The sequence below is a fragment of the Anomaloglossus baeobatrachus genome, chromosome 9 (assembly GCF_048569485.1).
Source record: "Anomaloglossus baeobatrachus isolate aAnoBae1 chromosome 9, aAnoBae1.hap1, whole genome shotgun sequence".
Lineage (NCBI taxonomy): Eukaryota > Metazoa > Chordata > Amphibia > Anura > Aromobatidae > Anomaloglossus > Anomaloglossus baeobatrachus.
In genome coordinates, this window is record NC_134361.1 from 64,154,889 (window position 1) to 64,179,311 (window position 24,423).

At 43.7% G+C, this 24,423-nt stretch overlaps 1 protein-coding gene across 4 annotated transcripts in view; it reads right to left on the bottom strand.

Moving 5' to 3' along the window:
• The window catches only part of FGF13 (fibroblast growth factor 13), a 539,181-nt gene that overhangs the window by 138,859 nt on the left and 375,899 nt on the right, over positions 1-24,423 (bottom strand). Inside the window, exon 1 of one of the 4 annotated variants that reach the window (XM_075323772.1) lies at positions 10,721-10,851. The exons of the other annotated variants lie outside the window; for them this stretch is intronic. Within the exon in view, the coding sequence (XP_075179887.1) occupies positions 10,721-10,751 (31 nt within the window). The 5' untranslated portion in view covers positions 10,752-10,851. Of the gene's footprint in view, positions 1-10,720; positions 10,852-24,423 lie in introns of those variants that run through there. 4 annotated transcript variants of the gene reach the window in all.

Consider the following 24,423-nt stretch of genomic DNA (forward strand, 5'->3'; position numbering starts at 1 on the left):
GCATTTCCTTGGTCCAGTCTGGAATGTACCTCCTCATAGAAGCTGAACAGATTAGTTTGACAGGACCGATCTCTCATAAACCCATGTTGATATTGGGTCATGAGGTTCTTCTCCTTGAGATGCTCCAAGATAGCATCTCTTAGGAAACCCTCAAGGATTTTACCCACAATAGAGGTTAATATTACTGGCTATAATTACCAGGTTCAGATTTTGTCCCCTTTTTGAATATTAGCTAATATTATCACTTTAGCTATGCGCCAGTTATTTGGAACAGTTCCTGTTATTATAGAATCTGTGCAGATTAAAAATAATGGTCTGTCTATAATGGTACTTAGTTCCTGCAGTACTCAAGGGTGTATGCCATCCTGGCCTGAGGATTTATATACTTTAGTGATTTTGAGGAGGCACATTACTTCCTCCTGGGTTAAGCAGGTGACATTTAATGGGGATTTTATGGTATCCCTGATCATGTCATCTGTCATGGGATTTTCATGTATATACAGTACAGACTAAAAGTTTGGACACACCTTCTCATCTCTAGAACAACTATTAAGAGGAGACTTTGTGCAGCAGGCCTTCATGGTAAAATAGCTGCTAGGAAACCACTGCTAAGCACAGGCAAAAATCAGAAGAGACTTGTTTGGGCTAAAGAACACAAGGAATGGACATTAGACCAGTGGAAACCTATGCTTTGGTCTGATGAGTCCAAATTTGAGATCTTTGGATCCAACCACCGTGTCTTTGTTGAAAAGGTGAACGGATGGATTCTACATGCCTGGTTCCCACCATAAAGCAGGAGGAGGTGTGATGGTGTGGGGGGCGCTTTGCTGATGACACTGTTGGGGATTTATTCAAAATTGAAGACATACTGAACCAGCATGGCTACCACAGCATCTTGCAGTGGCATGCTATTCCCTCCGGTTTGCGTTTAGTTGGGCCATCATTTATTTTTCAACAGGACTATGACCCCAAACACACCTCCAGGCTGTGTAAGGGCTATTTGACTAAGAAGGAGAGTGGTGGGGTGCTACGCCAGATGACCTGGCCTCCACAGTCACCAGATCTGAACCCAATCGAGATAGTTTGGGGTGAGCTGGACCGCAGAGTGAAGGCAAAAGGGCCAAAAAGTGCTAAGCAACTCTGGGAACTCCTTCAAGACTGTTGGAAGACCATTTCTGTTGACTACTTCTTGAAGCTCATCAAGAGAATGCCAAGAGTGTGCAAAGCAGTAATCAAAGCAAAAGGTAGCTACTTTGAAGAACCTAGAATATAAGACATATTTTAAGTTATTTCACACTTTTTTAAGTAGTTCATTCCACATGTTTTAATTCACAGTTTTGATGCCTTCAATGTGAATCTACAATTTTTAGAGTCATGAAATTAAAGAAAACTATTTGAATGAGAAGGTGTGTCCAAACTTTTGGTCTGTACTGTATACTATAGAGAAAAAGGCTTTTAGTAGATTGGCCTTTCCTTCATCTTCTTCCACCATTTCGCAGAGACTGTTTTTGAGGGGACCAACACTATCATTTTTAATTTTCTTACTGTTTATGTAGTTGAACATTTTTTAGATTCATTTTACTTTCTTCAGCAATGAATCTCTCTGTCTTAATCTTTCCTGCCCTGATTTCTTTTTTTAGAGAATTTATTTAGTTTTCTATAAATATTTAACGTTTACCATCTTGATAGAATTCTCTAAATGCTTCTTTTTGCCATTGATTGCACCCCTTACAGCTTTATTTAACCATAGTGATTTCCTCCAATTTATAGCTTTTTTATTCCCATAGGATATATATTGTGCACCGGTCCTATTCCGGATGCTTATAACAGTGTATAATTTGTTTTGTGTACTTTTATTTCTCAGGACAGTGTCCCAGTTTATGGCACTAAGTTTATCACTTATACATTGGAAATTCGCCTTCCTGAAATTTAGTATCCTTGGAGCCCCTCTACTATACATCTTATTAAAGGACATAGGAATACATATTATTTTGTAATCACTATTACCCAAGTGACCCCCAATCCATATATCTGATATGCGGATCAGCCGCTTGGTTAATATTAGGTCTAGTGGTACAACCCTTCTTGTTGGGTCCTGAACCAGATGTCATAGGTAAGTGTCCTTCATTCCCTAGTATAAAACTCTTCCAACCTTCTAGCCATTTTTACCCCAGAATGTTTTATATTGGAAGCACTAACACTGGAACATTTTTAGTACTGTTTCCTGCTTAAATTTTGCTTCAACCTGGGTGGCTCCAGGCGTTCCTGCTCCATACGGTGCAAGTGTTACAAGGATCGGGGTGAGCTGTTTCTACACCTACCTTTTCCCCATTTTATGCTTTGATATCCAAAGGAGATGCCATAAATGTCTAAAGGGGGCTTTACACGCAACGACATATCTAACGATATGTCGTTTGGGGTCACAGAATTCGTGTCGCACATCCGGCATAGTTAGCAACGTTGTTGTATGTAACAGCTCCGAGCGACTGTTATCGATCAAAAATACTCACCTTATTGTTGATCGTTGACACGTCATTCATTTTCAAAATCTCGGTTGTTGTGGACTCAGGTTGTTCGTCGTTACTGAGGCAGCACACATCGCTACGTGTGACACCCCGGGAATGACGAACAACAGCTTACCTGCGTCCTCTGGCAACGAGGTTGATAATGTGGCTGCTCTCCACCCCTCCGCTTCTATTGGATGTCTGCCGTGTGACGTCGCTGTGATGCCGCACGAACCGCCCCCTTAGACATTGCTGGGAAGATAAGTCCATGTGACGGGGCCTAGCGATATTGTGCGCAACGGGCAGCAATTTTGCCCGTGACACACAAGCGACGGGGGCAGGTGCTTTTAGGAGCGACATCGCTAGCGATGTCGCTGCGTGTAAAGCAGCCTTTAGAGTCTAGTTCCACCTCTGAGACACACACCTATCTCCAGAACAGGGTACTCTTATCCCATGTGAGAAATGAATGGAGAGGTAGCTCTCTCGTTTGACTTTTTGCACAATTGGCATAGAAATTAATAAAGAGCACTGCACATATGTGGCTTAGTTTCTATTTATTTGTAACCTAAGTAGCAGTTGGCAACGGTAAGTCAGACAAGGGTCAAGGGAACCCTTTTCTGGAGATAGGTGAGGGTCCAAAATATGGGACTCACATATGTAAGACAATAATGACAAATCCTGGAGAAAGCCACTTTAAGTGAATCACAAAACCCTTCATCTACTATTTATTATTGGCATGATGATGACTAATAGAAACATAGACAAGAAAGAAAGGAAAGGAAAAACCATCTAACAGTCAGGTACATTTATGAGGCAGTTAAAAGGGTTTCGAGCTAGGGAAAATGTATATGGAAACATATAATATAAGCCTAAATAATTTACAACAATCACACCTTTGCATGTTATATTTATAGCTGTAATGCTAGGGAGGTTGTTTTTCGGCTGGAGTTTAAGTGATGTTCTACCTCCAGGCCCCCTGTAGTGTGAATCTGCTGAACTCCATTTTCCAGCTTCCTAAGGCTTTCCTAATCTTTGTCGTAGGGCCATGACATTGGATGCATACATCAGCCTGGCTAATAGCGTGTAAGCAAGGTTCAAGAATGTCTTCAAGTCTCCCGGTCTCTGTTTAGTCTGCACTTTCTCTTTCCTACAGAGAACAGACACACGCCTCGATTGTCCAAACTGAAGACACCACAAACCGCTTTAGGAAAGGACAAGCACAAAGCGTGAAACATCTCCTCACCAATCAACACTACAGGGGTCTTTAAGCCGATACAAAAAATAATCTTTTTTTTTATTTTTTATATATCTCTATCCTTCCATCCAAGTACATAACCTTAGAAAATTCTAGACGGTTCACCTCAAAGGAGGAGGTGAGATCACAGTGTTCGGAAAATATTGATCACTAATTGCAGTTTATCTAGTCACCTTGAAATACTTCCTCACCACCTTAACTTACAGACCGTCTTGTCTGGTGGAAATGGCTAATAATGGAAATAGAAAAATTATGTTGCCAGTCAGTCAATGCTCCAGACACAGAATAGAACTATATTTTTTCTGCAGTGACAAATAAATCAGGTCTGGGTAATGCTTTATGGGAAAGAAGAGTATTATGGCAGAGTGACAGAAACCAATCATTACAGCTCTGCAGGAGAACATGCGAGCAATCAGCAATGTCCTTCCAAGTTCCGCTTCTGTTTATTTTGTTCTATTCTTTTGTGTTTGTTTTTGGCTTAACTTTCCTCCAATGTAGGTGAAAAGGGTCACTGTGGTGTTAGATAACCTACTTACTTCACCCTTTAAGGAAGAAATAGAAACAAAAAATAGCAAATTATGATGTTAATGTGGACAGAGGGCATTTGGCTAATGGAAGAATCAAGAATTACCATTCAGAAGATGGAAAAGCATAATGTTACTACGAGGCTGCGTACCTAGAGTTAACAGAAAAATTCCAATCCCTTAAAATCCAAAATTGTATTTATTGATAGATTAAAACAATGAGGCTGCGTACCCATGATCAGGCTTCACAGCGTTTTGGATGCAGTGTGTTTTCTTTGCATCGAAAACGCTGCGTTGTACAGTACAAGCACAGTCGATGGGATTTATAGAAATCCCATGCCCAATGTGCTTGTTTTTCCCGTGGCAAAAACTGACCTGCATTGAGGCTTCCCGAGCCAAAGCATGTCAATTCTTTGCTATGGAGACTTAAGCGTTCTCCGCATAGAGAACCCCACAAGAGACCCCAACTGCCTGAGCCCGGATAGTAGGCATGAGCAGCTGGAGTCTCCTGCGGAGGAGACTTGTGGACCCGCAGGTTAGGACCTCCTGTGTCCAGGACCCAGGACTTGATTGTGTGCACATACCTTGAAGTCATTATAGTATTGAGTATTCCTTTCGATCTATCCAATTGAGGTCCCCAAGCACACTAGGCAAGCATTGGCCAACCGATCAACTAATATCTCACCAGACCCCCCCATACAGTACATAGGAGCACTCAACTGTTCTCTATCAGCGAGCCACTGTCTTACTCCTGTGGAAGTGGTTTATCTAAAGAAAAAACAAATGATCAACCTCTAAAAATCAGCAAGTCAGATCCTTCTATTTCCTGCCATCATCTCTCATGGGACAGTTTAGAGGTTTCATGCACATTAAGCTGTTGGCCAATCCTGCCAACTCTGGTTGTGTTGGCTGACCTTAGTCTAACATATATGATCTTCAAGGCTTATGGACATTACACATGGCTTTGCATAAAGATAGGCTCTAATGGATTGTGCTCCTCAATAGATTACATTTATGGCCATCCATGGGCTACAGGATCGCCAATAACAATAATAAATACACTCAGCATCCCCATCAATCTGTTGTTTCTGGTGCCAGCGGCTGTAGCTGGCAGCTTGAAATGCTCAATTCCGGAGTTGCCCCATCTTCTAATAGTGACTGGGGCGGGTACTGCACATCCGCCTCCCATTCAAATTAATAAGAGGCGGATATGCAGTACCCGTCCGTGGCCACTATCAGAGGACTGAGCAGCTTCGGATCTGAGCATTTCCAGCTGCCTGCTGCCGACGGCGGCTCCAGAGACAGCTGACCAGTGGGGATGCGGGGTGTTGGACCCCGACTGATCAGACCTGATGATCTATCCTAAGGAAAGGCCATCAATGTAAAGTAGATGACAACTCCTTTAACATCAGAGTACATGTTCCTTTTTAAAAATTCTCAAGGATTTGCTGAGTATTCTGTGCACTTACACACCAAACTGAATAGATATAGAATTCCTCAGAGATATCCTTAAAGTGTCCATGTGCAATCAATATACTGCATTGTCGGCCATGTGCAGTTTAGTCTGCAACTAAATGAGAGCATAGAATACGCAGCCATTGCTTGAGAATTTTTAAAAAGGAAAGTTTTCTCTGATATTAGAGATTGCAGGACTTTGAGTGAATGCTCTTCACTTATACAAGGAGTTGATCCCATACAGTTTCAGTTGCAGTAATATGGTGGATTACACTGTGTAGTATGGTCAAGACTCTGGAGATCCTGTCTTGGAGCTGTCCATCACAGTATTAGTTGTATATATTTTGCTGGATGCTTCATCAGAGAATATAAAAAGCTTAAAATATTTATCTGGACTTCAGAGCCTTTTTTGTTTCTTTTTTCGATTTCCAATAATAACAGCTGATCACTTGGGGAGTCTGAAGCTATACAAAAATGGTGTAAAGGTGACATCTCTATGTACTTGGTGCATGTCACCTGGGGGGCTATACGGGATCCCAGAAGAGCTTGGTGACAGTATCAGTTACAAGCTCAGTTGTAAGATAGTATTTTCCTTGATACAAACTATTAACGGTAATATTGCTTCCCATCTAAGCTTGCAACTGAGTGCTGTGGTCAACCTCCTCAGGACTTTTTAATTTGGACTTGCAGTGGTCAACTAATTTCTATGGTGGTTTCAACTGCAAAAGGAACAGTGACCATCTCACAGGAAATCCTAGTAACTACCCCATCCATCAATTTCCTAAAAAAAAAACCCCACTATAAACTGGACCTCTCTCCTTTCACCGATGTGGGGTCATGGACCAGTAAATGTTTCACCAACCATGAAAGACTGCTCATGTCTTAAAATAAGAAGATTAACTTCAAATCTTTAGCCTCTGTCAGTAACTTTATGACTAGGGATGATCGAATACCACAAATATCCGACTTCGCTAATATTCGCCAAATAGGTTGCTATCGCGAATATTCGATGTGCAATGTAAGTCTATGGGAAACCCGAACAACATTATTCGGGATTCCCATAGACTTACATTGCGCATCAAATATTCGCATAGCAGCGACCTATTCGTCGGATATTCGCGATTCGAATATTTTGGTATTCGATCATCCCTATTTATGACCTATGAGCACCTTACGGTGCCCTGAATGACAGTCAATATAGATTTTGCAAAGTCTGGGACCTGCAGATAGCACATGCCCATCCACAATTCTCAAAAGCAAGCTTGTCCCTTGGCTAATGGAATAACAAAATAGATCATAGTCCTATCAGCTTCTGGTTCTTCCGTCTTCTTTTCCACCTGCCATCCTCTCCCTTGTTCCATTATCTCTCCCATTTTATATATCCTCCCTTCCTTTTTTGTTTGATTTTATCATTATTCTGTTATGTCGATGTTATTGTCTTGTTTATATTGGCTATAATATAATTTGCGTATGTTATATGCTGTGGTTCATGCTTTGTTATATTGCTCAAACAGAATAAAGTATATAAAATAAGATCATATAATGACTAATCACTTAATAATTAATCAGTTTATATTATGGATTCTCCCTAAATTCACAAAGCATTAAACTCAAATGTACTAACACTGACACTCCCGAGGGTCATTTTAGGTGACTTTTAGCATTAATATTGCATTATCACACTGATTAGAATATTAAAATGTTCAGAAAACAGTATTAAAAACCTATATCCTCTTTGTTCTTACTAATCTACACTTACATAAAAGGTTTAATACAATTTACATTTAACAGCTCTAAATGAAATTGCAGTTTTATAGATTTTTCTATTTAGTCAAGACCCAAATGTGCCCATTAAATCCCACTGTGAACACAGAAACTTGAGGACAAGTGTCCCTTTAGGTTCATGGGATACATAATTTAAGACGAAATGTTGGATGGGACAATCAATAGCTTTGATGGTATCTGTGGGAATAACAATGTACCAGAAAGGGCATTATGTAATAATGGACTAATTTACAAAGTCAGCTATAGTGGTATATGACTACTTGTGATGAGCGAATACTAAATATTCAGGTTTGGGTTATTTGCATCGAATACCTAGTGCTATTCTAGTATTCATCACAAATAACGAACCTAATGCAAGTCAATGGGGAAAACCTGAGCATTTTTCTTGAAAATTTCCCAGAAAAATACTCGGGTTCCTCATTGACTTGCATTAGGTTTGTTATTCGTGATGTATACTGGAATAGTACTAGAATTCAAAAAAAGTTGATACAGCACGGTTCCAATAATTTAAAATAAAAGTCCTTTATTGAAGAAATATTAAAAAATCCATCATGCTATGCTAGGAGGACGCGTTTCGGACTAGTTGTCCTTACTCAGTCTCCTAGATTTTTTAATATTTCTTCAATAAAGGACTTTTATTTTAAATTTTTGGAACCGTGCTGGATCAACTTTTTTTGAATTTTGGATGCCAAGGGAGCGGGCTGACTCCAAATGGATCCCTGCATGGTGAGATGATGGTCTCCTAAAGCAGTGAGGTGAGCTGGACACACCCTTGTATATGCTCTTGTTGGAATAGTACTAGGTATTCGGTATGAATAACCCAAAGCCGAATATTTAGTGTTCGCTCATCACCTATATAAAGAAGAACTGAATCATCTATATACCATGCTGTACACTGTATCCATTACAGTCGTGTTCCACAACTCCAGTCCTCAAGGGCCACCAATAGGTCATGTTCTTAGGATTTCCTTAGTATTGAAGTGTTGGAATCATCACTTGTGTAGGTGATTAAACTATTGCCAATGCAATAGTAAGGAAATCCTGAAAATATGACCTGTTAGTGCCGTGTTCCCCAACTCTAGTCCTCAAAAGCCACCAACAGGTCATGTTTTAAGGATTTCCTTAGTATAAGAGTGTTGGAATCTTTAGCTATGTGATTAAATTATCACCTATGCAATACTAAGGAAACCCTGAAAACATGACCTATTGGTGCCATGTTCCCCAACTTCAATCCAAGAGCCACCAACAGGTCATGTTTCCTGGATTACCTTAGTCTCAAGGTGTTGGAATCATTAAATTTGTAGGTGATTAAATTATCTCCTATGCAATACTAAGGAAACCATGAAAACATGGTCCAATGTTCCCCAACTCCAGTCCTTAAAAGCCAGTTGGGGAACACGGGATCAACAGGTCATGTTTTCAGGGTTTCCTTAGTATTGCATAGGAGATAATTTAATCACCTTGCACCAGTAATGATTCTAACACTGCAATGCTAAGGAAATCCTGAAAACATGACCTGTTGGTGGCTCTTGAGGACCGTAGTTGGGGAACGCGACACCAATAGGTCATGTTTTCGGGGTTTCATTAGTATTGCACAAGTGATCACTTAATCATCTGCACTAGTAATGATTCCAGCACTGTGCAATGCTAAGGAAATTCTGAAAACATGACCTGTTGGTGGCTCTTGAGGACCATAGTTGGGGAACATGGCACCAATAGGTCATGTTTTCGGGGTTTCATTAGTATTGCACAGGTGATAATTTAATCACCTGCACCAGTAATGATTCCAATACCATGCAATGCTAAGGAAATCCTGAAAACATGACCTGTTGGTGGCTCTTGAGGACCCTAGTTGGGGAACACGGCACCAATAGGTCATGTTTTAAGGGTTTCTTGAGGACTGGAGTTGAGGAACATGGCACCAACAGATCATGTGTTCAGGATTTCCTTAGCATTGCACAGGTGGTGGAATCATTACCTGTGCAGGTGACTAAATAATCTCCTATGCAATACTAAAGAAATCCTGACAACATGCAGTGTTGGTGGCATTAGAGCTGGAGTTGGGGGACACTGTGTTGTAGAATTAACTGTATTATGATTATCATCCTCCAGTAAGGCGTTTCATCAAGAATACATTGTGCAGAGAAGGGAGTGACTTTACCAAACAGAACTAAATAAAATGTATTATACAATATTTATACAATATATCCCACGATGGTGAGTCCAATTCTAATATTTAAAACCTGGGAGCCATACGGTGAATGGCACAGGTAGCTATCCATGGTGCTGACCCATCACTTAATGTCAGCTCTTATCATTACTGCTATTCAATCTTCATCAGCGCTTTAACAAAACAGGATGCAACATAGACAATACTCTGTGAACGCATACTTCTGCTGAATTAACTGAATGATTTATTGCCTAGAGTTTTACACTTAACAGCCTTACGTAGACAACATAAGGACAATGGCATAAACAGAGAATTTCTGCATCTTCAGACCCTACGCACCTCATGTTTCTGCATAGCAGATGTGCGATATACATTCAGCTATGATGCCCCCATTGAACAGTACTAGTACGAGACCTCAATTACATGGCATCTGTCCTACAAATCCCTTTTAACCAGTTTCTAGTTGAACGCTACAATTGGCCGGAAGCTATTGGTAAATGTCTAAGTGGATAATGGAGAACGAGATACGGAAAGTCCTGGAAAATATTCCGATTTCTGGGCGTTGGTTCTTACAGTAAAGCTTATCTAATTAATCCTACGCCATATAGACAATAGGTTGCGTTTTATTAATGGCAATGGAAACAATACATTTTGCAAATAGCATATTACACTATTCCATTAATCTTTGCTATGTTTAAGTAAAGGTCAATCATTTCCACAAAGATAAGAACATTAAATTGTATGATATTGACTATCTATGTTGCCAAGATATAAGTGAAATATGGCTCAAATTATTATAATGGGCTGGATCCGTCTTACAAATATTGTATATAAATAGGGCAAAATGGAAGATACGATTCTCAATACAATGCAAACAGATTATGTTTAAGTTATAGTTAAATAGCAGCTCAAATACATCTTATCTATATTTTCTGAAATATGCAATGATTCAAAAATAAATTCTATAAATCTAATAGATCAAATGTTTCCTTCCCAATGACTGGAAGAAAAAATAAGAATGTCTTACCTGAATTAGACTTTCTTAAACCCAAAGCCATCTTTTCTTTTGAGCCGAGGTGAACAATTCCAGCTGCAGTCTACATTTGCAGCAGGCAAACAGACAGGGAAAGTTTAAGGCATATTTAAAGTATTCTCTAAGGTATTGGCCAGAACCATCAAGCCCCTACTAGTGGTAAACAGAGATCATTAATGGGCATTAATGACAGACCATTATGACTTTCAGAGATCATTAATGATTCATCACATAGCAGAACAGTTCTGGCAATATCTGACAATTTCTTGGATCTGAATGTCGTCCCGTCCTTTTTTATTCAGAGCTTAAACATGTTGGATTTTAAAGACAAAATATTTAGCCGAGGTTCTAGAATTACAGAAAAAAGAAATAAATGGCTGGAAACCGGACACCACTTCGCATTGGATTAAGCCTTTGCAGTGCGCAGGCCCCGGCTGGAGGATTCATCTAGATCTTTTGCAATTCGATCGGAGGGAAAGAAAAAAAAAAATCCTCTCCAAGAGCTCCATGAAAACGGTGTTTACTTTTCAGGATGATGAATTATTCATGATCATTAGAACCCACAGCTAAGTGAGGCATTAAAATAATACTTTTTTGTGAAATGTTGCACCAGTTTTAGTACTTTTTTAGTTTTAAATATATCCATAGTGATTATTTTTTTATTTTACTGGGACAATAAAAATAATGTTAGGACATTTTTTAAAAAATTCCATATGTTTCTGTTTTGTCTTTTATAAAAATGTTATATATGTACATAATTGATGGTGTTTTTAAGAGAATAATAATGGAAAATGTCAAGGGTGTAACACAAGTATGTGACAGATGCCCAGGGAATAGAGGGTAATCTAAGCTGACCGTAATGCTGGGGTTCCTGAACTCACCCTCACACCCAGAAGTATGCTTGAAGGTAGGGAGGTCTGGGCTCCCTACCTGGCCCTGACTCCTCTCCTGACCGTGATGACAAATCGCCACCACACCCACAACTCAGGGGACTGACCAGGACAGAGATCCCCAAAACCTCTACAACCAAGAACTACAGACAGAGGTGAGCTAAAACCTCAGACATAATAATAATAATAATAATAATAATTTTTATTTATAAAGCGCTAATATATTCTGCAGTGCTGTACAATTCAGAGGGGACATGTATAGACAATATGAGACAATACAAAGTAACAAAATTCAAATACTAAGAGGAGTGAGGGCCCTGCTCGTAAGCTTACAGTCTATGAGAAAATAAGGGAGGCACAAAAGGTGAATGGGGGGAGAAAAACTTGTCATATATGGCCAGACACACCTAAAACCTTCACCAGGGTACAGCCAAGGATATACCAGTAAAGGATAGCAAGGGAAAGGAGGTAATACAAAAACAAAACAACTTGCAAAAAACAGCAGCAGACAGCAACAGCAGCAACAACCACGTACTCTCTGCTCCCAGGCTAGCTCCTAACTGAATAGAATAACCAGCACCAAGTCCATAAAGCATAGGGCTTATATCCCAGCTAGAAGTGATTAACTACTACCAGCAGAGCAAGTCTGCAGCACCAGAGAAGGAATTAACCCTTAAAGTGCCCAAAGGAAAAATTACGTTTAAAGTGCATGGTCCAGATGGTAAGGAAAGAGCTAGCCCTGAGACTGTGCCTATATGGTTAATCCAGCTTCAGGAAAAAGGAGGAAAAAAAATGTTCTAAAATTCCATATTTTATTAATTCATATTAAAATTTGGAAACCTACATGTTTCGGGTGTTTTTAAGTCCTATCTTTATGTAATTTCCATGTTGAAATTTATATTGAAAAAATCAGGAAAACAATATGAAAATTTTGTGGTTCTGAGGTTATTTATTTCGAACTATGGCTTTTGGGTAAGCGCTCATTCACCTTTCAGGTTTTTGGGGTACATGTGCAGTCAGTGTTTTTTATTGATAGCACTCTGACACATTATAATACTATGGGGCTATATACACATGTCATTTTCTTTTTGCCAACCGATGGAAATGTTATACTGAGAGGAAACACACTCTTTCAAGTGAATGGGTCCAGAAAAGAAACAGGCAGCACGCAGATCTCATCCATCTTACACCCATATGTGGTCTGTTTTTCATTTACTACTAGAAGCTTGGGAAACATCCATCATTTGTTTTCCCATACAAGGAAAACAGATGTCATATAGATGGTAGAAACAGACACATGGGCAAAAGATGGATGAAAATTGGATTCAGCACAAATCACTGCTTCATCAGGAGAATATCACTACAGGACTAGTAAATCTGCTGCCATGTAGACCGCCATATTCATGAACTCTGTATAACCCCACCCCAGTGGCGTAGCAAAGGGAGACAGAGGGGGCCATCCGCCCCGGGCGGCACGTGTCAGGGTGGCGGCATTTTGCGGGTAAAAAATAAAAAATAGAAAGCTTATAGAAAAGGGCCATCCGCAGCTGCATTCCTGAACATCTTTAACCCCTTAATGACCCATGAAGTACTGGGTACATCATGGTGACATGGTACTTAATGACCCATGACGTACCCAGTACGTCATGGCGAAATCGCGGCGCCGGAGCCCCAGTGGCTGCGATCGGTGTTCAAAAACCTTAGATTCGTGGAGGGGACCACTGCCTGACCTTAAGGGGGTGGTGTTTTCCCCCCCGGACCTATGGAGGCTGTGATTGGCTGACGAACGCCGCTCAGCCAATCACAGCCACTGTGATGTTTCAACCATTGAAAATGGCTGAAACATTGAAATCCAGCCATGATCAGTGCAGCTATAGCACTGATCATTGGCTGGAGCTGGGTGAACTTTGTTTCACCCGCCCCCAGCTCTGATTGGAGAGATCGGCCTTGTGACCGATCTCTCCAATCACCTGTGGATCTGTGGTCGGTGACCTGTAGGTGACCACTCTCCTCAGCTTTCATGGATGGATTGAAGCTGAGGAGAGTGATCCCTGCAAGTGCCATTTGGTAAGTGCCCCCGATCCACTGCTGCGCCCGATCAGCAGCAGTAGCACCAGCGGCAGTAGTCACCGCCCCGATCCACTGCCGCTACTGCCTTCGATCTGCCATCGCCCTCCTCCAGCTGCTGCCCCCTCCATCCGCCGCTGCCCGCATTCGTCCACCACCGCTCTCCCCATCAGCCGCTGCCCCCCTTCATCTGCCACCGCTATCCCCATCAGCCGCTGCCCCCCTCCATCTGCAACCGCTCTCTCCATCAGCCGCTGCCCGCTTTCATCCACCGCTGCTCATCCCAACAGCCGCTGCCCCCCTCCATCTTCCACTGTGCTCCCCATCAGCCGCTGCCCCCTCCCCAATCTGCTGGCCACTCACCCCACCTCTCACCCTCCTCCATCTGCTGCCTCCTCCATCTGCTGTGATACTGCTGTCTAGATCCATCCTGTAAGGTAGCTATCCCAGACCTCAACTTCCACCCTCCCTCCCCCTCCTCACCCCTCGCCAACGGATTTGATTTGAATTTGACGACCGCCCCGGGCGGCAAAAGGAGTTGCTATGCCACTGCCCCACCCCCACCACTGATTGACAGCTTTCTGCCTATGCACAGTACACGCTGAATAAAAAAAAAAAAAAGGTTTCTGGACTCACCACGTATACTGCAATCTCTCCACTGTTAAATTAATAAATGGCTCGCCACTGCTAGCTGGGAAAAAAACCCGAGCATGTGCTTTTTTGCCTTTTTCATGTTATCTATGTATTCAGACGCCTTTTTAAACTTTCTTATAGTACAACCAACATGACAGATTACAGTCAGCATATTCAATACAACATACTATATGGTCGGTGTCACAATTCATAAAATTATGAATACTGTGTTCTTTTTTATGGGGGATATTAACATTTTTTCCATTACGACATGTTGGCATATACTTGTTCTTAACACATTTGGAAAAACCTTACCTTTCTGGGATAACCATAAATTTTTTTACGGACCTTAGGCTCCTTGCACAGACTTGGGGATAAATGGTTAGTTGATGAAATACCTTGTTTAGCCACCGGGGTTTTCAGACAGATAACAAGGCAATGGAAGGTATCTCCATGATTAAGGGCGATTGTTAAGCCGGAAACGCGTCAGAGCTGCAATATGGAGCCATGCCGAATGCACAAATAAAGTAAACTGAATTTTGAATGTTCTTTCAAGTGCCAGATCTTTTTATTACTTTTTTCCCTAGTATACACAGAAAGCAGCCAATAATTGGTGTCGTGGGATTATGCAGAGTCCACTCCACTCAGCATTCAGAGACATGGTGGATTTACAAAAGATAAAACTCAGATTTTATCAAAACTGCAGGAAGCAGCCCAGTATGTGACACATCGCTGGAATCAAGGTCTGTGTCTCTACATTATACAGCTCTCTGATTAGGTGGTAAAAACCTGGAGACAGATTTCCCATAAAGGGGTGGTCCAACACCTAAAATATATTTTCTAACTATCTTTACCCCACAACCACTTCTGTAATTGTTTCAATTATAAAAATCCCTACACTTCTCCCCTATCTATCTAATCCCTAAATTTCTTTGTTTACTGCACTTCTTGTGACACTTCGTTTGAGAGGGTTCTCAAACTTGACGTCACAGGAGGCTGGAGCTGCAGTCACTCCTCACAGTATCCATCGCCCCTCCTGGAACATGATGTCACCAGGGGGCAGCGTATAAGTTACTTACTAGTTTCTTGCATCACCATGCTCTCTGAAGATGTCCTGGATTCTGAATGATGGGTGATGGATGCTGTGTCTGAGGTTAGTAGCGAGGAGGCATGCTGCTTCTCTCTCCACCACTTGTGTGAAAGACATCATCTGGGGACAATGCTAGAAGCATTGAGAGACACTAGGACCACGCAAAGTCTCTAGCATCACCCTCAAACGAAGCGTCATAAGGGGGCAGCGCTGATGTCGCTCACTACTTCTAGAACAGCCCCTTTATGACGATTTTTTGAGGGTGATGTTAGAAGCAGTGAGTGACACTGGCACAGCCACCTGATAATGATTTGTTTGAGCATGGTGCTAGAGGCTGTAGGGCAGTGCTGGTGTCATTCACTGCATCTAACATCACCCCCTGATGACATTTTTCACACAAGCAACGGAAGCAGCAGCAGAGAGAAGAGTAACATGTCGGTGCTACACTAACCCCAACCCCAGTGTCGATCACCAATCATCCAGGATCCAGGACATTCTCAGGGGGTGGTAATGCAAGAAACTAGTAAATAAATTCAGTGCCGACCCCTCATGACATTATGCTCCCGGATGGGCAATAGACACTGTGGGAAGTGACTGGAGCCCCAGCCTCCTGTGATGTCATGTTGGAGACGCCTCTCAACTGAAACGTCACAGGAAGTTCAATAAAAGAACACCGTTAGGAATTAAATGGGGGAGAAGTGTAGGGAATTTTATAATAAAGATAATTACAAAAGTAGTTAGGGGGTAAAGAGAGACAGTTAGCTGTTGGAACACCCCTTTAAATTATGGAATTTGAGACTTAGGGCGGCGTTACACGCTACGATATATCGGACGATATGTTGTCGGGGTCACGGATTCCGTGACGCACATCCGGCATCGTTAGACATATCATAGCGTGTGACAGCTATGAACGACTGTGAATTAGCAAAAATACTCACCTTATCGTTGCTCATTGACACGTCGTTCATTTTCAAAATGTCGTTCCTCCTTCTGTGCTCCAGTTGTTCATCGTTCCCGAGGCAGCACACATCGCTCCGTGTGACACCCCGGGAACGACGAACACAGCTTACCTGTGTCCTCTGGCAATGCGGAAGGAAGGAGGTGGGCGGGATGTTACATCCCACTCATCTCCGCCTCTCCGCTTCTATTGGCCGGCTGCTGTGTGACGTCGCTGTGACGCCGAACGTCCCTCCCCCTTCAGGAAGAGGATGTTCGCCGCCCACAGTGACGTCGTCCAAGAGGTAAGTACGTGTGACGGGGGTTAACCACTTTGTGCGCCGCGGGCAACTAATTGCCGTAGAACACTCTAAAAATACTCAAATGTAAGGTGGCACAGTACAAAGCAGGACCTTCACAGAAAGGCAAAATTAACAAGCCAGCTTTTTCTTGTACATGACAAAGGATTGTTTTTCCTTAGTGGTCTGGATCCAAATTTCATCCATTTCTTCCTGCTCATTAGGCTATGTGCCCACGGAGAAAGTGTCCTGCGGATATATCCGCCGGACATTCTGCAGGAGCTCCCAGAAATCCGCAGCACAACTTTGTCTGTTTACATGCTGCGATTGCATAATGTCCTGCGGACATGCTGCGGTCATTCTGCATTGAGGATACAGTACCATGGCTTGGGCACTGCATCCTCAATGCAGAACAAGTGCTGAGTGGTCGGGGACTTCATACTTACCTCCATCACGCAGCACTTCACTTTCCGGCTGTGTCTGTCAGTGCCTTCACTTTGCAGGAGAAGGTGGGCGGGCCTGAACTAGCTCTGGCTGTCACATGACCAGAGCTCGTTCAGGCCCCGCCCACCTCCTGCTCTTGGCTCCACCGTGCTCCTCTGCACCGGAGGAAGTGACTCCGGCGTGTTCTATCAAGGCAGGTAAGTATATGGGACCCTGCGGAGAAATCCGTTGGAATAATTGACATGCTGCAGATTTTTCCACAGGAAAATCCGCATTTTTTCCGCTGCAGAAAAAAACGCAGCATGGGCACAGCAGTTCCAAAATGCAATAGAAATTGCTGGGGACTCGCTGTACTGCGGATTTTTGAAAAATCTGCGGAATTTGTGCGAAAAAATCGTGGCAAATTCCGCAAATTTTATGCAGCGTGGGCACATAGCCTAATGATGGAGTAGAAAAACCCTGGTGACAGATTTCCTTGAACATTACAGCTTATAAGAACCCCATAGCTTTCAGGACCAAATACCCTTTTGGTCATTAGCTTGATGCTTTTTCCAACTTGGGTGATTAAAATGCAAAGCACTGAAAGTCACGATTAGGTCACAGCTGTTACCTGTGATTCTGAAATTACTTTTCTTTTTTTACAGCTCCACAAATGTGTTCTATTTTATAAAACTACAACCTCAATTGTAGCAATAACAGTCCATATAAGGCTATGTGCACACACAGCGTTTTTTTGACGCTGTGTTTTTGTGTGTGTTTGGCCCCTAAAAATGCACAAAAACGCACTAGCGGAAAAAAAAGAGCAAAAAAAACGCCCGCGTTTTGGTGCGTTTTTGGCTGCGTTTTCCTGTGTTTTTGATATCTGCATTTTTCTGCGTTTTTCCAATGCATTGTATGGGGGGAAAACGCAGAAAAACACAGGAAAGAATTGACATGTCCATTTCTTTAGCTCAAAAACGCAGCTTAAAAAAAAATTTGTGTGCGGACAGCAAAAATGAAAACTCATAGACTTTGCTAGGGAAGCAAAGTCATGCATTTTTGAGTCCAAAAATGCACAAAAATGCGCCCGAAAAACGTGCAAAAACGCCTCGAAAATTTCACTGTGCGCACATAGACTTATATACCAGGTATATCCTAATCCAAATGAAATCATAACATCATGAGTAGAGATGAGCGAACCGGTCCCGATTCGGCTCGAGGTCGGTTCGCCGAACGGAGGTCCCGTTCGAGTTCGGTTCGTCGAACGTTCGACGAACCGAACTCGAACTGCATAGGAAACAATGGCAGGCAATCACAAACACATAAAAACACATAGAAAACACCCTCAAAGGTGTCCAAAAGGTGACAAACAACTCACAACACAACACAAACACATGGGAAAGTGACAAGGACATATACTCATGCGAAAACAAAACAGCTGGACAAGGAAAAAGAGGAGGACACACAGATATAGGCATGGCACGCCCTTCTAAAGTCATGTAAAACACCGCAAGGTGACTCCAAGCGGAGTCTCCCTTTTTTCCAAAAATTGGGCCCCACACACACCCACCCCTTCAGTTGCAGCAGTTGTGCCCCAGTTGTACACTTCACAGCTAGATTTGCATCAAGCACATTCAAAAATATGCCATTCTTATCCGTCCCCAGGATGACACCGGGGTAGGTAGCAAAGTCTTTCCTGATCCCAGCTCTGTTCATCTTGGCTTCTTTTAAAAACAATGTAAGCAAGGGTTACTCCAAGCGGAGTCTCCCTTTTTTCCAAAAATTGGGCCCCACACACACCCACCCCTTCAGTGGCAGCAGTTGTGCCCCAGTTGTACACTTCACAGCTAGATTTGCATCAAGCACATTCAAAAATATGCCATTCTTATCCGTCCCCAGGATGACACCGGGGTAGGTAGCAAAGTCTTTCCTGATCCCAGCTCTGTTCATCTTGGCTTCTTTTAAAAACAATGTAAGCAAGGGTTACTCCAAGCGGAGTCTCCCTTTTTTCCAAAAATTGGGCCCCACACACACCCACCCCTTCAGTGGCAGCAGTTGTGCCCCAGTTGTACACTTCACAGCTAGATTTGCATCAAGCACATTCAAAAATACGCCATTCTTATCCGTCCCCAGGATGACACCGGGGTAGGTAGCAAAGTCTTTCCTGATCCCAGCTCTGTTCATCTTAGCTTCTTTTAAAAACAATGTAAGCAAGGGTTACTCCAAGCGGAGTCTCCCTTTTTTCCAAAAATTGGGCCCCACACACACCCACCCCTTCAGTGGCAGCAGTTGTGCCCCAGTTGTACAATTCACAGCTACATTTGCATCAAGCACATTCAAAAATACGCCATTCTTATCTGTCCCCAGGATGACACCGGGGTAGGTAGCAAAGTCTTTCCTGATCCCAGCTCTGTTCATCTTGGCTTCTTTTAAAAACACATCAAGCAAGGGTTACTCCAAGCGGAGTCTCCCTTTTTTCCAAAAATTGGGCCCCACACACACCCACCCCTTCAGTGGCAGCAGTTGTGCCCCAGTTGTACACTTCACAGCTAGATTTGCATCAAGCACATTCAAAAATACGCTATTCTTAACCGTCCCCAGCATGACACCGGGGTAGGTAGATAAAGTCTTTGCTGAACCATGACTTGTTCATCTTGGCTTCTTTTAAAAACAATGTAAGCAAGGGTTACTCCAAGCGGAGTCTCCCTTTTTTCCAAAAATTGGGCCACACAGACACCCCATCAGTGGCAGCACTTGTGCCCTAGTTGCAAACAGGATGTTTTGATTTGTATCAAGCACATTCCAAATCCACAAGCATTTACTCTCCCCAGGATGACACAGGGGTAGTAAATTCCTTCTGGATCCATGACTTGTTCATTTTGATGAACGTCAGTCTGTCCACATTGTCACTGGACAGACGCGTGCGCTTATCTGTCAGCACACACCCAGCAGCACTGAAGACACGTTCAGAGACAACGCTGGCAGCTGGACACGACAAAATCTCCAAGGCGTAACTGGAGAGCTCTGGCCATTTTTCTAGATTTGAAGCCCAAAAGGAGCAAGGCTCCATTTGCAAAGTCATGGCATTGATGTTCATTTGGAGATACTCCTGTATCATCCTCTCCAGCTGTTGACTATGTGTCAGACTTGTTGTCTCTGGTGGCCTTGCAAAAGAGGGTCTAAAAAAATTATGAAAAGATTCCATAAAATTGCTGTTACCAGCACCAGATACGGTCCTACTGGTACGGGTAGACTGTTGAAGATGACGAGACCGTCCCATGTTTGTCAAGTTACAACTGGGAGATTCCCTCCCTGCACCTGCACGGTTGTTTGGTGGAAAAGCCGAGCTATGATCGAGTAACAGCTTCTGCTGATACTCCTGCATACGTGCGTCCCTTTCTATGGCTGGAATTATGTCACAAAATTTGGACTTGTACCGGGGATCTAATAGTGTGGCAATCCAGTAGTCATCATCACTTCTAATTTTGACAATACGACTGTCATGTTGGAGGTAGTGCAACAAAAAGGCACTCATGTGTCTTGCGCAGCCATGCGGACCAAGTCCACGCTGTGTTTGTGGCATAGAGGTGCTACCCGTTCTTTCTTCCTCTGACATCTCCCCCCAACCTCTTTCAACTGAAATTTGACCAAGGTCTCCCTCATCCGCTGAGTCTTCCATGTCCATGGACAGTTCGTCCTCCATTTCTTCATGTTCTCCTGCACCTTCCTCAACATTTCGCCTGCTACTATGCGCCCTTGTCGATCCCTGTCCCCCATGGTCCCATGCCTGCTGCGTTGGTGATGATGAACGTCTGGACCTTGGTGATGTTGTTGTCCCTTGCGCATATGAATCCTCCTGTAGTTCCTCCCCTTCATGGTGTCCCACCCCCTGACTCCGAATAGTGTTTAGCGTGTGCCCCAGCATGTAAATGACTGGAATCGTCATGCTGATAATGGCATTGTCAGCGCTAAACATATTCGTCGCCATGTGGAAACTGTGCAGAAGGGTGCATAGGTCCTTGATCTGAGACCACTCCATCAGGGTGATCTGCCCCACCTCTGCATCTCGTTGGCCCAGGCTATACGTCATGACGTATTGCACCAGGGCTCTGCGGTGCTGCCACAGTCGCTGTAACATGTGGAGAGTTGAATTCCAGCGTGTCGCCACATCGCATTTCAGGCGATGAACCGGCAGGCCGAAAGACTTCTGGAGCGATGCAAGTCGCTCAGCTGCGGCGCTTGAACGGCGGAAGTGAGCAGACAGTTTTCGTGCCCTGTTCAGAAGGCCATCTAGGCCGGGATAGTGTGTTAAAAATTGCTGGACGACAAGGTTCAACACGTGAGCCATACAAGGTACGTGTGTCACCTTGCCCAGGCGAAGGGCCGCACCCAGGTTTGCAGCATTGTCGCACACGGCCTTACCAGGCTGCAGGTTGAGTGGAGACAACCATTTATTAAACTCGGACCGCAGAGCTGACCACAACTCCTCACACAACTGTGTGACTCTTATTCCCAAGACATGTCAAGCTAAAGACCGCCTGATGCCGTTGCGCTCTGCTGCCAGCATAGTAATGAGGGGTGCGTGATTCCTTCTGCGCAGTGAGAACGCTGGTGGCCTGACCAGGCAGGCTTGGGGCGGAGGTGGAGGACCCAGATGAGGTGGAGGATGCAGAAGCAGTGGCGGAACTTGGACAGACAGAGGATTGACACACAAGTGTTGGGGACGGCAAGACTTGTGCAGCAGACCCTTCACCATCTATCACCATAGTTACCCAGTGCCCAGTCAGCGACATGTAACGTCCCTGTCCATGCTTACTGGTCCAAGTATCGGTGGTGAAATGCACCCGTTCACACACAGAGTTTCTCAAGGAAGCGGTGATGTTGTGTGCGACATGCTGGTGTAGCGCGGGCACACCTTTCTTAGAGAAGTAGTGGCGACTAGGCATCTGGTACTGGGGCACAGCGACAGACATAAGGTCTCTAAAATCCTGTGTGTCCACTAGGCGGAAAGGCAGCATTTCGGTAGCCAACAGCTTACAGAGGGATAGAGTCAACCTCTTAGCTTTGTCATGGGTCGCAGGAAGTGGCCTTTTATTTGACCACATCTGAGGGACAGAGATCTGGCTGCTGTGTGTAGACGGTGTTGAGTAGGGTATCCCTGGAAATATGCAGGTTTGTGAGGAAAGTGCAGGCGGAGACATGATGTTGCCTTCATCCAACGTTGGTGCTATCGATGTCTGAGAGAGCTGTACACACTCACTTGTTTCCCCTTCCAAACCAACTGACGACCTACCAAGCAAACTGCCTGTTGTGGTTACAGTGGTGGAAGTTGTGCGTGGAAAAACAGGTGTGACAGCTGTCCCCACAGTCCTAGAAGATGAAGAGCGCGCGGATGCACTGGAAGGGGCAGGCGGTGGATGGTTCGCTCCGCTAGGCCGCATTGCAGCACAGTTAGCTTCCCACCGGGACCTATGATATTTATTCATGTGACGATTCATGGAAGAAGTTGTCAAACTGCTGAGGTTTTGACCTCTACTAAGAGAATCATGACAAAGTTTACAGATCACATAATTTGGGCGATCTTTTTCTATGTCAAAAAAGGACCAGGCTAGGCAAGGCTTAGAGGCCATGCGACCTGTTGATCCACCCCGAATAATGCTCATAGGCAGAGTGGTGGCTGAGGATGCAGTTGTAGACGTGCTACCAGTGCTCCGACTCTGTCCAGGAAGGCGCAAGGTAACTTCGTCGTCGGTTGCATCCTCCTCCACCGCCTCTGTTGACCTCCTCGAGTGTCTGACTGTGGGTTGACAGTAGGTGGGATCTAGAACTTCATCATCAATTGTTGTGTTTGCACTCCCCTCCCCCTCAGACCGAGCCTCTTCTTGCCCTGACCGAATATTTAAGTTGTCATCCCAATCGGGTATCTGCGTCTCATCTTCATCAGTATGTTCCTCATTGTCTATAACCACAGGTGTTACAGTTTGTGACAAAGGGTCAACATTATGCTCAGAAACTTGGTCCTCACGGCCTGAATCAGAGTCACAAAGGTTCTGGGCATCACTGCAGACCATTTCCTGTTCTGTACTCACTGTAGCTTGGGAGCAGACCTCTGATTCCCAGGCTATAGTGTGACTGAACAGCTCTGCAGACTCAGCCATCTCAGTTCCACCATACTGTGCAGGGCTGATGGAGACTTCAGAGCTGGGAGAAAGCAATTTTGATTGGGATGACAACTTAGAGGACTGGTGTTTGTTGGATGCGGAACTTGAAGTGGCTGAGAGGGCACTTGTTGGACCACTTGAGATCCATTCAAGCATTTTCCTTTTTTGGCCATCATCTACCTTTGTTCCTGTTGTTCGTGTCCGTAAAAAAGGGAGCACATCGGATTGTCCACGGTAAGTAGTAGACATCTTACTTTTGCTGGTAGATGGTCTATCTTCAGCAGATGATAATGGAGCTTTGCCACCTTCCCCACGGACAAACCCTTTTTTTCCTTTTCCACCACGCCTCTTCCCCTTTCCACCAGCATCTGTCATTTTGCCACTCATGTTGATTGCGACAAGATTGCGCACTTAAAATGTGGTATTAAAAATTGAGAGGTGGTGTAGATTGCAGTGGTGGTCTAGCTTTATTAACAGCTGAATAATAAAGAATAATTATCCCTAACAATGCAACTACGGCCCTTAAAGTGGCAGCAGTGTTTGCTAGTATAATGGCTTAGTTATCATGAGTTGGAGTGTGCAATGCAGGCAGACGCGCTCTGCAAATGTCTTTGCACTAGTGTGACTATAGCAAAGTCCAATAGCCACGTATAGGATGCCACTAGGTACACTGAGTGTTTGCTAGTATAATGGCTTAGTTATCATGAGTTGGAGTGTGCAATGCAGGTAGAGGTGCTGCAAATGTCTTTGCACTAGTGTGACTATAGCAAAGTCCAATAGCCACGTATAGGATGCCACTAGGTACACTGAGTGTTTGCTAGTATAATGGCTTAGTTATCATGAGTTGGAGTGTGCAATGCAGGCAGACGCGCTCTGCAAATGTCTTTGCACTAGTGTGACTATAGCAAAGTCCAATAGCCACGTATAGGATGCCACTAGGTACACTGAGTGTTTGCTAGTATAATGGCTTAGTTATCATGAGTTGGAGTGTGCAGAGGACAGGAGGGTACAGTGCCAGGATTTTGGGGCTCTGGGTAGAGGAATGGAAGCCTGCCTTTCTATCCCTCCTAATAGGGAAATGCAGGGAGGAAATCCCTGACCTTGGCTACACAGACGCTGGCGCTGTTTTCAGGACCTGTCACCTTAACTCTGACCCTGCCGGTTTGAGCCCTTAAAAGGACTGCTAGAAAGTGCTATC